At 39.4% G+C, this 17,589-nt stretch overlaps 1 protein-coding gene across 3 annotated transcripts in view; it reads right to left on the minus strand.

Moving 5' to 3' along the window:
• Positions 1–23: 23 nt before the first annotated feature.
• Positions 24–17,589, minus strand: part of kcnab1b (potassium voltage-gated channel, shaker-related subfamily, beta member 1 b) — a 106,539-nt gene continuing 88,973 nt past the window's right edge. For all 3 annotated transcript variants that reach the window (XM_037531251.1, XM_037531252.1, XM_017699200.2), the window contains 6 exons: positions 7,440–7,525; positions 6,234–6,354; positions 5,208–5,302; positions 3,596–3,716; positions 3,398–3,486; positions 24–1,104 (listed from right to left, as the gene is read on the minus strand). In XM_037531251.1, coding sequence (XP_037387148.1) covers positions 1,015–1,104; positions 3,398–3,486; positions 3,596–3,716; positions 5,208–5,302; positions 6,234–6,354; positions 7,440–7,525 — 602 coding nt within the window. In that variant the 3' untranslated portion in view covers positions 24–1,014. The remainder of the gene's footprint in view (positions 1,105–3,397; positions 3,487–3,595; positions 3,717–5,207; positions 5,303–6,233; positions 6,355–7,439; positions 7,526–17,589) is intronic.

Below are 17,589 nucleotides of genomic sequence, written 5' to 3' on the forward strand. Positions count from 1 at the left end.
ATAAATCACTGAAGGCACAAATGTGTGGTGAGGAGCCGTTTTATTTCAGCGCTAAAAACAAACTCTACAATGATGTATTACAGCCTAATCATTTCACGAATTTGTAAACCCTGACCATTTCATCTGAATGGTCAGCCGTAAACAAATTGCATAATCTATGCATCATACCAAATGCCAGCCTACCACAACCCTTTGCAAGTATATATTTTTTTTCATTTTCTGAAGCTCAAATGCTAGCGAACACAGCAGCATGGCCATTGCTGTCCATAGCAAAGCCAATGATTAAATACAAAGCATACAGTCTTAGGATTTAAGCTTCAAACCCAACAGCAGAAATAGCAGGTTCCTTGGAACAGGTTCATATCCATCTATGGTAACATAGACCACAGTACAACTTTGATCAGACAACATGTTTACAATGGGTAAAGGACACATTTCTTGAACTGAGAATATTGGTTTTTCTGTGGGGGAATAATATTTGGAGCACAGTTTGTAGAACACAGTAACAGTCCACAGCACTGTTTGCATGTTTTTTTCCATCTTGTTTGGTCACCCACCGATGAATCCAGCTACCACAACTCAATCCCATAGGCACTGCACCTGCTAGATTGATGCTTTATTTTGTCAGGCTAGACTATTCACACAAACCAGTTTCAACTGCCCTTTGAGGATAAGTCCAGTGTGGTTAAAGAGTCAAAAGAGGGTTGACTTTGGTATATATGGATGACGAACCGCTAATTGTGTCTTAATATACCCATTAGCATATTTAGAATATGGGCTTTCACGGTTCAGGTGTTTGTCCACAGGGGTCTTCACACATACACACTGACACACAGTAGATCTTGGGATTGAGGGCTAGAGGAGGCATGCATGGCTCTGTTGACTGGCCCTGAATACACCAGAACGCTGAGAATGACACCTCTGGAAGAGCAGGTGAGGGACACCCGGGTTGAAAACAACAGACAGGTCCATCCTCCTCAGTCCCAGAAATCCAGGCGTCAGCACTACTGGGCCTCAGTGGTGGTAGTCTTTCTTACTGTGGGGTTTGTTACCCAGGATTTTGTCGATCTCTGAGGCAATGTGAGGAGTAATCTTTGGGAGAACCTGAAAAGAAAGGTAAAATCTTCTGAATATTTGGTACATATAAACAAAGTCAACAGACTTAAGTTTAAGGTTGCTGCTCAATTGAGATATATGCATGACATAAATTTAAGGGACTTTTGACTTCATCAGTTCTGTCGTCGTCTAGTTCTTCATCAGTGGTCAGTTTCTGATCCTGTCAGCTGGATATATTTGTTGGTTGACGGACTGTTCTTATCTTTTTTGTGGGTTGAACATTTTGTAATGTCATTTGTGAGGGAACCCTTCCCTCAAAGTCAAAACTTGGTAAAAGACGTGTCTTCTGAGGATGTAAGTGAGTAATCTGCTATTATCATCATGTCTTCGTTCATATAATGTTCCTTTTGTAATTGAGGCCTAAACATTAAATCAGACCTTCTTTTTGAGTCTGTGTGTGCTACATTAATAAGTAAAGATGTATTACATGGTCCAAAAACCCCTGCGAAATCCAACCCAACGTCTCTGATTTTTACATTATTATTTCAGACTTTACAAGGTAGCTCACTGCTGCTCACATGCATGATATTTTAGTGTTTTTGTATTATTCAGTAACACTACCTTTCAATTTGAACAAAACGTCTAACACAGTGCAGCTTTGGCTAATAAAGCTATTTCTTTCATTTTATAACTCATTTAACTCATTTCCCATGACCATTTTTCAACCTCATTTTTTTATGTAGAATGATACAGGTTGTAAACTGTGCCTTAAGAAAACCAGTCAGTATCTGGTGTGAACATCATATGCCTCACATAGTGCAACATATCTCCTTTGCATAGAGTTGATCAGGTTGTTGATTGTGGCCTGTGGAATGTTGATCCACTCCTCTTCAATGGCTGTGCGAAGTTGCTGGATATTGGCAGGAACTGGAACACACTGTCATATACGCTGATCCAGAGTATCCCAAACATGCTGTCTGGTGAGTATGCTGGCCACGCAAGAACTGGAATGTTTTCAGCTTCCAGGAATTGGGTACAGATCCTTGCAACATGGAGCCGTGCATTATCATGCTGCAACATGAGGTGATGGTCGTGGATGAATGGCACAACAACTGGCCTCAGGATCTCGTCACGGTATCTCTGTGCATTCAAAATGTCATCGATAAAATGCACCTGTGTTCATTGTCCATAACATATGCCTGCCTATACCATAACCCCACCGCCACCATGGGCCACTCGATTCACCACGTTGACGTCAACCAACTGCTCACCCACACAATGGCATACAAGCGGTCTTGTACAGTGAAAACCGGGATTCATCTGTGAAGAGAACACCTCTGCAACGTGCCAGACACCATCGATGTGAGCATTTGCCCACTCAAGTCGGTTACGACGACAAACTACAGTCAGGTGGTGACCCCGATGACGACGACAAGCATGCAGATGAGCTTCCCTGAGACAGTTTCTGACAGTTTGTGCAGAAATTCTTTGGTTATGCAAACCAATCGTGGCTGGTCTCAGACGATCTTGGAGGTGAAGATGCTGGGTGTGGAGGTCCTGGGCTGGTGTGGTTACACGTGATCTGCGATTGTGAGGCCGGTTGGATGTACTGCCAAATTCTCTGAAATGCCTTTGGAGATGGCTTATGGTAGAGAAATAAACATTCAATTCATGGGCAACAGCTGTGGTGGACATTACTGCAGTCAGCATGCCAATTGCACACTCCCTCAAAACCTGCGACATCTGTGGCATTGTGCTGTGTGATAAAACTGTACATTTTAGAGTGGCCTTTTATTGTGGCCAGCCTAAGGCACACCTGTGCAATAATCAACATCTTGATATTCCACACCTCTGAGGTGGATGGATTATCTCAGTGAAGGAGAGGTGCTCACTAACACAGATTTAGACACATTTGTGAACAATATTTGAGAGAAAATGGCCTTTTGTGTACATAGAAAAAGTCTTAGACCTTTGAGTTCAGCTCATGACAAATGGGAGCAAAAACAAAAGTGTTGCATTTATATTTTTGTTCAGTGTATATTGCTGCTGTTGGAACAAAACCTCCAATTTTGTTGTTTTTCAGTTTTTGACATAGTTTGAAAATGCCCATTGCTCTTTATATTATGTATACATTTCATCATGAATGGTCCAAAAGAAATGGCCTAATATAACTTTGAAAAAAGTCTGGCTCCATTGACCTATTTTGAAAGTAATGTAAGTTTTTTATTTCTCCTGTACAGCTAGCATTTTGGAGATAAGAGGTTTTGTTTCGACAGCGGCGACTTTTAGTTTCAGTGCATCTGTACAGTGCTGGCCGAATCATAATAAGAGCTTGTCGTGCCTGTATTGCACCCAGGTTCTCTGTGAGCTGTGCAGGGTTGGACGTCCCTAAAAGAACTGAACTGACTCCCTCGTTCCGTAGGCACCAGGCTGCAGCAGAGGAGAAGAGAGGAATGTCAGTGAGTCATTAATGTTGTTAAATAATGCAGTAACAGTTCTGTGAAGTATGTGAGGCAAAGGGTTTGTGTTTTGGACTCACCGACGGCGAGTTGTGGCAGTGTACAGTTGAGTTTTTCAGTGATATGTCTCAGCTCCTTCAGCTTAGCCTGCTGTTTCCTCCCATCCTCACTCACTATCTTATCCTTCAGCCACTGGTACGACTGCACACACACATACACACACAACAGAAACAGCACAAATTAGTTTGGTTTAAGTTCCAGTGAACCTGATTTCTTTCTAATTAGATTTACATTACACAAAGGGTATCCTATGAATAACATTCTAAAGGCTAATAGATGGCTGATTTCTCCTCTCTCAATGTAAATTGGTCAGCCCTAATCTTGGGTAAAGCTTATGTTAGCATTGCACGAACCAATCACAATGCAGATCTGGTTTGTACACCCAAACAGCGTTAACAACATCATGCATTCCTCATAATCTCATAGGTAGCAACAGATACAGTGGGGGAAATAAATATTCAATGTGTTGACAATGTTTTTATGAAACATATTACCAATGCAGCTATTCACATTAAATTTAGGCCGGACATTGGTATGAACTCAATGCTGCCCAGCAAAGTAGAATGACACAGGAAAAAAGTATTGAATGTAGTAAGTATTATATCTCGGGCGGCACGGTGGCGTGGTGGGTAGCGCTGTCGCCTCACAGCGAGGAGGGCCTGGGTTCGATTCCCTGGCCGGGTGACCAGGGTCCTCTCTGTGTGGAGTTTGCATGTTCTCCCCGTGTCTGCGTGGGTTTCCTCCGGGTTCTCCGGTTTCCTCCCACAGTCCAAAGACATGCAGTCAGGCCAATTGGACATGCTAAATTACCCCTAGGTGTGAGTGTGTGAGTGACTGTCTGTGTCTGTGTGTCTGCCCTGCGATGGACTGGCGACCTGTCCAGGGTGTATCCTGCCTTCCGCCTGAAGACTGCTGGGATAGGCTCCCCGCGACCCTGACGGAGAAGCGGCTTAGAAAATGGATGGATGGATGGATGGATGGATGGAAGTATTATATCTCCCACCTGTGCTAATTAAAATCAGCTGGGTTAGTGTGTTGGTAGGTCAGTACCTCCATTCTTTGAAAACAAAATCCTTTGTCACCAAGCTGTCATGCAAGAAACATCTCATGATGTTCAGAGATAATGAGCTCACTCAAGACGTTTGCACAAGAGTGATGAGCAGCATAGCAATGGCACTGGTTATGGATGGATTTGAAAACTTCTAAATGTTAATATGAGCACCACTGAGGCAATTATCAGCAAGTAGAAAGAACACCACTCGACCATCAGCTGGCCACATGCAGGAGTTCATTTCATGTAAATAGCTGCATTTGGAATTATGTTTCATAAAAAAAAACATGTTAAGATTAGTGACTGTCAGCGGTTGTTGCACTCTAGCACATTCATAAGACATACATTTATATACATAGTTACTTATCTGTCTGACTATCTATGAGTCTATTTATCAGGGCTGGGCTTCTCAAAAGCATCTTAGCACAAAGATCATTGGTAAATGATAAAGACAGCATCACATCAAACACTCTCTCTACCAGTTAAGATGATCTTAATACTACAAAACTTTTGGGAAACTGGGCCCTGTTCTTTTGAGCTTTGTGTAAAGTCTAAACATTGGACCACTGGTGCAGGCCAACCTTCATGGATGCCCTGGAGGATTCTGGGACACCGTTCTCGTATTTTCCTGTGATGATTCCGCAGGCCAGAGGAGACCAGGACACCACACCCACACCTACAATGGAAACACATAGAAAACAACGATGCAAGAGCATATCTATAGCAGTGCCTGTGTATTTTGGCATGTCCTTTGCATGCTTACATGCTTTATTGGTCATGTAAATCATAGGTGTCAACTCAAACACCATTTTGGAGGTTTACATCCATATAAGGCTGGTAGATGGGAAATCCAGTCTAATCCAGGTTCCCATTAAACTCTGGCCAATACATCTTTTATGCTTGCCTTTGTGTTTTTTACCTTCTGTTTTTTAAGACTTACTGGCCTGAAAAGTAATTTGCTCAAACTCTGGGTTATGGTATAGTAGCATATTAGCTAATGACACTGGGCAAAGACCTGTGTTCCTGAGATAACACTGTGCAATACGTGTCAAAACAAACTTCACTGCTGTGAGACTGCAGCCAAAGCAAAAAACAAGTCTCTCACTTGCTGCTCTGTACAAAACAATCATTTGTGAAAGTTATGCAGGTTTGTTATTTAACCGGTTAGTTAGTCTTCTTGTGACCCAAGTAGGTTCATTTTCTCATGATATCCTATTAAAATAGTAGTGCTTGATTTTTCTAGTGCATCCCACACATTTTTATTTACACACAACAAATACGTGGTTAGCTAGTCAGGTCAAAATGTTTTCTTATGCACGTGGGCCTCAATCAAAATTCTGCTCACATTTCTGAAAAAGAAAGAAGCAAAAATATTGCTTTCACTGTAAAAATAGATTTATTTCATCTACAAAAAACGGGAAGTGCTTTAATAATAACATATGATGTATCATTTAAGGATGGATTGACACAATGAATTTGCATTTTCTCTTGTTTTGTCAAAAAATAGCTTTTTAGCTCTTGATCCCTTTGACTGACCAAGGGAAATGTAACATTAATAGATTAATTCACTGCATTACTTTGTCAGTGGGGGCTACATATAGCCGTACCTATCTTATGATAGAGCTCAGGCAGCTGCACCTCCACTTTGTCTCTCTGGAAGAAATGATACTCAGCCTGCTCGCACACTGGAGGAATCAGGTTAAACTGCCTAGCCACAGAATACGCCTCCTGGAGAGACAGAGAGAGAGAGAGAGAGAGAGAGAGAGAGAGAGAGACACAGAGAGAGAGAATAAATCTAGGGTTTGTGAATAATGTTAGTGCATAAAAATATGCAAATAGGGCGGGCAATATCTCACTATTTTATTGTTATCATGATAAATGATAAACATATAGTCGTATGCAAATGTTTGAACACACCTGCTCAAATGAAACATTTTGTGGATTATCTATGCAAAAATAAGTGAACACATCCTTACCTGCACTTTTTCTATATCCTTTAATCATTTTTATTTTTTATTATTTCCACACAATGTAAAGACAAAGAACTAAAAATAGCAAAAAATGGAGATGCTTGCTTTTTTAGATTGTAGCATTATGCAAGTGGGTTGCCTTCTATCTAATCTCCTGAGAAATATCTCCTGAAAAATGAATGACTTGTACGTAGTGGAAATTTGGACACAGTATGAACTTTTGCACAGTATTATATGTTAAAGTAGATTTTATTCCAAGTGATTTTAGAATATTTCTGTTCGTCCATTCATCATGAAATGTTCACACAATGGAAATGGCAGCTGACTTTAAAATATACAAAACCATTTATGAGGTTTTGATGTGACAGTGATGACATTTTCACACAAATGAATTATTAATGCACATTTTGTAACCAAAATGTATGGCACTCATTACATAACTTTATTACATTGAGGTAAACTGACTGACAGATAGTTAGTCATATGCAAAAGTTTAGGCACTCCTAGTTTAATGACACGGCTGTTTCTTTGAAGTGAATATAAATGAAAACATCCTCTACAGAGAACACACATCTGCACATTTTAAAGCACCATTACTGTTTATTTGCTGAACATATTGGGAAATAAAATAAAATATAAAATGTGTCCAGTGCAAAAGTTCCCTAATATATTAAACTCATCCAACATATAGAAATGTATTACTGTTTGCTCATACAGAGGAAGTGTTCATTTATTTTGACTTAGAAATGCAACAAATTGTAATTTGTAAGCAGAAATGCCCAACTTTAGCATATGACTGTATACGACAACAAAAGTATTATAAAAATAAAATGTTCAACTGACCATGATCTCCATGGCGGTCCAGCGTGACGTCCCCCAGTACATGGCCATTCCCTGGTTAATAGCGTGAGTCATCGCCCTCACAATTTCTGGGAAAAAATTACAAGCATCACCGTATATACACAGCTCTCCAAATGATGACCGCAAGATAATCCATAACACACACAACCACTGTGCTCACTCTGTCTGCAAACACATGGTTTGTGTTTATGGCTTTGCCATTTATATTCAACACATTGGCAATTCATTATAATTATATTCCACTTTCATATGGAATATAATGGTAATATCATCATGTAATACATGTAATTCATATTTTCAACTTGTAAATCAATGTCGAAAGAGTCTGACTATTTAAGGAATTTTCCATGTGCCACTAAAATGATATATGCTAAAAAATTGGCCAAATATGGACTATAGACACTTCACCCATCCCCTTTGCCAGAGAGGTTGAGGTGTGGGCGAAAGGTGTGGGCGAAAGTGAGGTGTGGGCGAAAGTGTGCACTTGCACCTTGTTCACTACACTTATCTAGTGCACTTCATTAGAACGTCAGCAAACGTACATTCCCTAAAATGAGGACACTACATGAGCTTATGTGATCCACTTAGGCTACTTCAGGATTTAGCAAAGTACAGTTTGACTGCTCTCTGTGTAGAAGCAAGTGCTCTGCAGTCAAGGTGATAATCTGTGTGATTTTTACTGATGCAGTTAATTAAAATGCTTGTAATGACTGAAGTACCTGGGATGGGGTCAGTTAGAATGGAGCAATATGTAGCCAAACTGTTCTCTGGGTTTAGTGTTTTTGGCTTGAACTACTATTTCGTCCTCCTGTTTACTCTCTCTTTCTCTCCCTCTATCTTTCTTGTTTTCTCTCTCTTATATATGTATATACACACACACACATACAAAATTGAACTACTGAACATATTTGCTGAATTTAACCAATTGAAAAAAATAAAACATGTGGCCATGTGCAACATATAGGGTCCATTTTTTATGTTATCTGTGAAACTCAGTAATTAAATAGAAATTGTACACAAACATTTGAGAGAAGTGCCATTTTTAAGTCCCTGGTGAGGAGCATACACCCCTTCTAGTCAGTATTAACTTATTTTCACTCAGAAGCTGTCAAAGTTGCTGCTGGAAATGCTTGCTGTAGGGCAATGACAGGTCCAGAATTTGCTTTCACACTCTTCTTCAGAATCTGACCAAACAGACTACAGGTCAAATATTATCTTTTACACATCTTTAGTAGTACTTGGGATTAGTTTTACATGGGGAGGTGAAGTGATGTAATTTGTACCAGTGTTTCTCAGTGATTTTAGTCCCATCTGAATATCAGTCGTTTTTACGCACTGTGTGCTGTCACATCAGTAGAGATTCTGACATCTTTTACCTTCTGAGGTTATATTAATCTCCTGCGAATCGATATCCAATCATATTCTTAAGTTTCTTCAGCATGGAGGCACTCAAAGAAGCATTTATTTGTGTTCTCTGTGGCAAAAGTCAAGCCCATAAGTACTGTTCCACCTCAAGCGTACAACTCAGAACTTGAAAACGTAAAAATCACAGAAGAAATGTTTGATTTGTACTAATGTTGACTGTTAGCTGTGAATTCCCCAGTTGATGATTATGCTAGTGACACTATATTCACTTAAGACAGCAAGACAGATGAACAGGGTAAACTAAATAATGTCTTGCATCAGTGCAATAGTGCTTAGTGGATATACTGGGCAAAGAATGTTGGAGATGGAGCTGCCGGGTAGAAGGAGAAGAGGTAGACCTCAGAGAAGGTTTATGGATGTAGTGAAGGTGGACATGGAGATGGTTGGTGTAAAAGTAGAGGAGACAGTGGATAGGGCAAGATGGAGGCGGATGATCCGCTGTGGCGACCCCTAAAGGGAGCAGCCGAAAGAAGAAGAAGATCAGTGCAATAGTGCTGTTGTCTAATCTATCATTTCTGTATTTGCGTGGGATAAAGTAGGAAATTGGTAATGATTCGCTGTGTTTCATATATTTATTTGTTTTTATTCTAATGTTATATTTTTTCTAATGTGTTTTTACTTTACACACTTAAATAATTTGTAACCCCTTAAAATCTCAGGCTTATTCTTATTATAGATAGATAAAGGTGTGTAATACAACTTTGGGCCTACTGGTGGGCCCTGGCCGTTTAAGAGGTTAAACAATTTTCATGGCTGCCTGACTTTTGTAGACTAGTTACGCAGTCTCTGTCTCTCTCTCTCTCTGTCTCTCTCTCTCTCTCTCTCTTACTGTCCCTTTATATTTACACACATACATAATAATATTAATTATAATTACACTTGCAATTCTAAAAATGAATTTGACTTGTGAACGACAAAAAAACCCAAGTCTTGTTTTTTTTGTTAGGTGCTCTAGATGGCGTATTTTCTCAGAATTGAAGCTGCTTGCTCTGCAGGTTGCTGACGCAGTAGGGATAATGCGGGAAGTCCCGGTTATCCCACACACCACGTACACACAACACACTAGACTAGAGCTGAGTAACAGCACTGGTGATGAAGAGTGACACTATAAACAGAACTGCTCAGATTTAGTCAAACATAGTTATTGAATACCAAATAAAAAACGCAACTACTAGGGTGAAAATTCCTGTGTGCACTGAAAGTGAACACTGCAACTACTCCACTGCAAAGAAATACGAAATAGAACAGATGTTGAGTACACAGTGCAAATGCATCCTCTTATGTTGGTACCTGGATCAGAATTTCGTACCGTTTTGTCTGTCTATGCATTTCCCGGAGGACCTCTGACACCTCCCTGCAGTGTTTTCGGAAAATTAAGTGCTGGCTTGCCAATTTGTTATGAAATCTGTCACTGCGACTGTACTGCGGAAAACAATGAGCTGTGCATAGACTCACACATGCATCCGTCACTTTATTAGGAACATCTACCTTGCAGCTTTTTGGTGTACAGTTATCTTATTTGTATTAGACTTCCTGTAGCTCTTGACTGAATGTTTGGGTGGTGTGGTACACCCATACCAGCACCACACACACTTTTATTTCACACAAATAATCTGATCAACAAAGCCACTGTAGTCAGAAACTGACCACTGATGAATAGAATAGAGAACAAGTGACAAATTACATATGACAACAGACAGTAGTACTCTTGCAGTACTGGACACAAAGTCAGAGACAACCTTTTTTATTTCTAGTCAAAACTGCCAATAAAAGTTATTCATTTTTCAGTGTTGGGAATAAGGCAGGAAACATATAATTAACAGATAATTACACAGGAAAAAATCATCTCAAATCTATCAGTATTTAACTTATTTTCTCTTGACTTTTGTACATTCTACTGCCACTTCAACTCTTCCATTCTCCCATCTTTAAACTTAACCAGTTAGTGCTTTGTACTCCCAACAAAAGCTGTTCCCAAATCTACCACTGACATTATGTTCCCCTTCAAAAAGACACTTAGAGTCACACAAGCAACTACCCAAACTCATCATAGCAGCCTTACAAATCTCTTTCTCATGGGCATCTAAATTGGAGCTATTTCTGGTTAGATTAGATGATTAGATTTAAGATAATCCATTTGCAGAAGGAAAAGAAAAGGAACAGAAAAAAATAGAATTTTCAAATCTGTAAAGAAAACAATAATGAAAGCTATATAGAAAATGGTTCTCCTAACAGACCTGATTGTTCACTAAAACTAAAAACAGCGCTTAAAGCTGTCATCTTTGAGAGATAAGAGAAAATAAAGCTTCACTCTTACTTTAGATCTAAAACATTTTTTGGTCTGTCCTTCGTTTTGGTCTGTCCTTCCACTGTGAGAAGACAACTCAGCACTATGGGTCTGAAAGGATGTGTAGCTGACAAGAAGCTGTTACTGAGAAAAGAAGAAATATTGCACTAGAAAACCAAAACTGGAGATTTGAAGGAACTGACATATGGAGTAAGCTTATGTCCTGATGAATCAAAATTTTGAATTCTGAGATTGCCTTGGATTATGATTATCTTAAAATGCAACCAATTTCTAAGACTGAATTTAGGAGGCGTGGAAAAATATCCTTGCAGACCTCTTTAAAAAACTATATTTAGTTGTTGAGATATAAATGTTCTGCTTTTTCCTGATACTGAAAAATGAACATTTCATACTTCATGGCTGTGGAATTGAATTAAATGAAAGAGTGGTTTTGCAAAGTATTGTACCTAAAGGGCATATAGGGTCACTGTTTCTAATAAAGTGGCCAGTGAGAGGAAGTACACAGTTGGTGTTTCTAATAAAGCAGACAGTGTGCATGAGTTAACAGACCACATGCTGTGCGCTTAGTGTAAAATAATTAGTTCCTTTTAATTACTTCCAGAGCCGTCAAAAGAGACTCTAACAAAAGCTGTGATCGTCTCAAAATGCCGTCAGTCATTTTGATGTCAGCAAGCTTGTGAATGATGTAACTGTTTGTGGCCATCTGTTCTTGAACGGTTCCAGCATTTCACCTATGTCTCTTTTTCACAGCAGTTTGAGTGATCCAGAACTAATCATCCAACATCATTGCATTAATTTTTTGTCAAATAAACTAATATATTCAATATATATTTGAATACACTATTTACACTATAGTAAGAAAATAAGTAACATGCCTAACTGCAGCAAATGCTCTATCAAGTAAATTTTCAGCATCCTCAAAAGTGACAAGTACAAACAAGTGACCTCAACCTGAGCGCAGCAGGACAGTTGCTGAAACTGTTGTACATAGGCCTCTTGTGGTGCTTTTTTCAAAATTACTTTTCTGTAAAATCTACTACACTGAAGGAAATCCTACCTTATAAATATCCCAGGATTATTAGCTACTATGCTACAAAGCATATAACTATGCTAGAAAAAGTCTGCTACCTCAGGCAAACCATTCAGTTACATCAAACAAGAACAAATTTCTGCCTCTTAGCATTACTTAGCTTATACAATTACCATCTATCATCCCAGTTTCCAAAAAAGTTGGGCAGAAGCTTGGCTGTGTCTGTGAATGAGAGAGAAATTCTGATGGTGCTTTGGCGTTATATGATTTTAACTCTTTTGTTTCCAAACAAAACTTAACAATAAGGGTATGACTACAATGTTTAAAATTTTGCAAAATATTTGTGTATGTTCCCAGAAATCATTAGGGCTTCCTTGTTCCCTGAATATTACCACATTTATTAAAGAGTTGAAAAGAGTTACTTTATTTTATGACAAAATGTGCTGTATATCAGCTATTATTCTTTTCATACACACACACACACACACACACACACACACACACACACACACACACACACACACACACACACACACACACACACACACATACATACATACACACACACACACATATATATATATATATAAGAAACGTGCTGAGAAGAAAAGACGCAAATTAACTGCCAAGGATTTGAGAAGAATCAAGCATGAAGCTACCAGGAACCCATTATCTTCCAGTTCTGTCATATTCCAGAACTGTAACCTAGCTGGAGTATCAAGAAGTACAAGATGTTCAGCGCTCTGAGACACGGCCAAGGTAAGGAAGGCTGAAACCCGACCACCACTGAACAAGACACATAAGCTGAAGTGTCTAGACTGGTCCAAGAAGAATCTGAAGACAGATTTTTCAAAGGTTTTATGGACTGATTAAATGAGAGTGACTCTTGATGGACCAGATGGATGGGCCCATGGCTGGATCAGTAACGGGACAGAGTTCCACTTCGAGTCAGACGCCAGCGAGGTGGAGGTGGGGTACTGCTATGGGCTGGTATTATTAAAGATGAGCTGGTTGGACCTTTTCGGGTTGAAGATGGGCTCAAAATCAACTCCCAAGCCTACTGCCAGTTTTTAGAAGACACTTTGTTTAAGCAGTGGTACAGGAAGAATCTGCTTAAGAATCGGCTCGCCAGTAAAGGCATTAAAGATGAAAAACTTATGACATGGCCCCCTTCCTCACCTGACCTGAACCCAACTGAGAACTTGTGGGCAATTCTTAAACAGGAGATTTACAGTGAAGGAAAACAGTACACCTCTCTGAACAGGGTCTGGGAGGCTGTAGTTGCTGCTGCACAGAAAGTTGATCGTCAACAGATCAAGAAACTGACAGACTTCATGAATGGAAGGCTTATCACTGTTATTGAAAAGAAGGGTGGCTACATTGGTCACTCATTTTTCTTTATTTCTTAGAAATGTTCTCATTGGAAAGCTTTGAGTTGTTTGTTTATAATTCTCACTTGAACGGATGAAAATAAGTGAGATGGGAAAATGTGTGTTTTTCATTTAGTTGCGTAATAATTCTGCACCATTATAGTTGCCCAATTAATGTGCACATATAGATATTCTCCTTAGAAAGCCAAAACCTCACTTTATTTTTCTTAAACATTCATGTTTGAGGTTTATTAACATTTTGGATTAACCGAGAGCACTGTAGCCTAATAATTGTGCACACAGTGTGGCATATAGGTTTGATATTTCTACATTTCTATAATAATGGGATATAATAGTAGGACTATTCATAATATAGGTTTGATATTCAATGTAAAGCCCAATGCCAACAACGACAATGCATCATGGAAAAAAAAATGTATTTCAAAGGAAATGAAAAATGAAATATAATGAAAGTGAAATTTCAAGTATTTGTTCTGGGAAGGAAATACATAGACATGAGCTTTAGATTCGTGTTTGATTTGGCTTTTAGATCAAAATGTCTTCGCATTCAACAACCCTGGCTGGTTCTGTACATCTGTACATGTTTGAATGCCCTGCCTGTATAAAGCAGTCACTCTGTGTCAGAGAATACCGGCATTGCATTTCTCGGTGCCACTGCTGTGTTGTTTATTTTGGTACACTGGGCACGCTCTAGGCATTCTTTGCCCATTATTCAACTAGCAGCAGAGTCCACTGACTTCACCATCCATCTTAAGGACACAATGCAGGAGACAAGGACCATTAATGTTTTTTTTTCCATCTCTCAGTGCTGTCATGATAACAATGTTTAAGAGGAGCATTTCAATATCAATGACATAAGAGGTAAGGGAAGTTGATGAAAACAGGCTTTGTTGAAAAGCATAATGAAAGTCAAAGAGACATTAACATTTGATGCTTTATAGATTTCTTTCTCATATGCATTGATGGCTAAAGTAGGTTAGATCTAAGATTGTCTAGTTAAGGACAGGGAAAGCCAACAGAAATTATGTAAAGAAACAGGAGTTCAAAAAGTGATGAAAAGATTTAGAGACAATGTGACTCATGCAGGGCCTGGCAGACCACTAAACCTGTCACTATCAGATGAACACCACTTAAAGCTCTTATCTTTGAAAAATCCACAGGGTTTTCCGTCCATCCTTCTGCTGTAAGAAGGCAACTCAGAGCTATGCATCTGAAAGGATCTGATAGCTGCTTAAGAAACTGTTACTGAGAAAAGAAAACAAAAAAGAAGAAGAATTCCACTAAAGCACCAAAACTGGAGAGGTGAGATGTATCTAAAGGTTGGATTGTGGGAAGCACAAAATGAAACCAACTTCAAAGACTGAACTGGACGTGGAAAGCGCTGTGGTAAGACAGTATATAAGTGGAACATTTGAACATCAAAAAGTGTGAGGGAAAAAAAGAGAGAGCTGAAAATAGCAAGCTTTGTTTTAAAGTGTAATGAATAAAAGTCCTCTACCCACTCGTTCATTAGCAAACGTGTGTGTGTCCAAACTGCGGCACGGTGCCATAAGTGTGTGTGTGTAGGAGAGAACAGTGGGAGGAAGTAATGAGAGGATGTCAGCTGAGCACAATACATCTGTTCCTACAGAGAGAGAGAGAGAGAGAGAGAGAGAGAGAGAGAGAGCAGGAGAGAGAGAGAAAGAGAAAGAGAGAGAGAAAGAGAGGGAGGGAGAGAGGCAAAGAGAGAGAGAAAGAGAGAGAGAGAGAGAAAGAGAAAGAAAGAGAGAGAGAGAAAGAGAGATAGAAGAGGCCAAATGCCCACTGCCTCTCCAGCTATAAGCTTCAAAGTTTGTTCGTTCATGTCACACTCTTGATAACAAGCAGCCTCTCCAGAGACATCAGCACACGACTGCATGCTGACTGAGGTCTGTCCTGTCTGACCACACTCATACTTCTTTGGTTACTTTTGTATTAGCAAAAGTCATTGTACTCACCGAAGCGGTTCAAGTTTTCTCCTGTTTAATTCCTGTTTCCAAGGCTGTGTTCTTCAGCTGTATTTCTCTCCTCATTTCCAACTTCAAAATTCAGTTCTCCTCTCTACAGCAGCATATCCTGTTTGCAGGCCTTGTCAATCTCAACCTGAGCTGTATCATATGCTTCTCTTCGCTTGCATTGCTTGACTGACAGCAGTCGATTATTTACAGTTTTTTAACATCACTGTCCAAAAAAGTTCCTCCAAAGTAGTAACTGTGCAAAAGAAGGCAAAACCTTTTCTTTTAAGGTAAGACAATGTAATGAGATTTTGTTTTTAGTCATTCTGAAGCATTTCTATTGTTCCATTCATCATGACATTTAGACATTTTGTGAAGGACACCTGCAGTGCTTAAAGGAGCTGTAGATGTTGTGTTCTCCTGATTTAAAGTGTTCTAATCTGGTCGATTTAAGTTTGCTGAGCTCTAGGATGCTCATTTATTTGCATGTTTACTTCCAGCTTACCATTGTTTTTACTCTGCACATTCCAAGTTCTGACTGACATTTAGTTTTTGCAGCTTTGAATTCTCTTTTCTCGCTTGTAAACATCAGCAATTAAACGTCTAAGGCTTTAACATAAAAGGCTTTAATCTATCTGCATCATACACACAAGCTGTGCTCAGAGGAATCATTAGGTCCTCTTCCATTATATCACTTGTGCCTTCCAACCTGCATCTTCTACTGCAATCACAGTCTTGAAAAACATTCTGCTGCACCTATCAACATTTCACAGCCTTTCACAACCTTGCTGCAGGCTTCAATTTCAGAATGTGTGATAAGTCGATAAGATAAAAAAATCCTGTCTTTGTACTGATTTTAATTACAGGTCATAGGGGATTTACATTGCATTCTGTTTTTATTTCAATGTCCCAACATGAGAAATTGAAGTTATACATAATGTTTTCCCAGCCCAGAGGTTCAGACCTTGTACCCACATTGTTAAAAAAGTTAATATTTATTCTGCATAAAGAATCCTGCCCCCGCCTGCAGTGGACTGGTTACCCACCCGCTCCTGTGCACAACACTAAAAATTAGTCCCACACAGGACCCATGCAGGCCTCTAGTTTTAAGCTCAATTGACAACTTTTTAAGCTTTTTAAGCAATATTTGTATTTTTTAACGACCTTGTAATTCAGAGGATCCAGTGGTAATGGAGAGAGGAAAGTTCACAGGACAAAACGTATCGGGTTCTGAACATTTGTATTTAACACAGGATGCGATAGAGGCGACTTTTCGAAAACCCTATTCATTCTGCCCATAGAGAAATGGAGCTTAGACCCGGAGTTCCTAATATGGACACAAGAACATGGTGCCGAATACAAAATGACGACATGACTACAGTGGTCTATTGATGACATGTCAGATAGATGATGAGTTTAGGATTAATTTAACCTTCACTTAGCTTTATGGTCTTCAGCTGGATTTCTCGTCTAAGCTGGACAAAGAAAGGGGGAAATGTAGGGGGTTTCGGACTGCAATGCAGAGACTGCAGTCCTGGTGTATGTGTGTGTGTAGATAGCTCAGTGACTGTGTATATGTGCATGTGCGCCTGAATAACTGTCCATGTATGTGTGTGTGTGTGTGTGTGTGTGTGTGTGTGTGTGTGCGCGTTAAATAACCTGTCATTTTCTAATAATGTGTAGGAGGGCAAGGAGGTGCTGCAGTACTGCTGAAAGGTTTGTGTATGTGTATGTACATATGTGTGTGTGGGGGGTGGGAGGAAGGGAAACTTCTTATCCTGTTTGAGTAGAGATGACTGTTCCTAATGCATCTGTGATGTGTGCTGAGCTCTAAATGAACAGTTATAATAAAGATTATTTTACTAAAGAAATATGTACATTTTCACTTCTGTTAAAGCAGATGCAAACTCCAAGCCAGAACTGATGAAGAACAGGCAAAACTAGAGATGGGCAATATGACAAAAATATGTTTTCAAGATATTTTTAAAATATGCACTATATATTA

The sequence above is a fragment of the Pygocentrus nattereri genome, chromosome 19, assembly GCF_015220715.1.
Source record: "Pygocentrus nattereri isolate fPygNat1 chromosome 19, fPygNat1.pri, whole genome shotgun sequence".
NCBI classification, from domain to species: domain Eukaryota; kingdom Metazoa; phylum Chordata; class Actinopteri; order Characiformes; family Serrasalmidae; genus Pygocentrus; species Pygocentrus nattereri.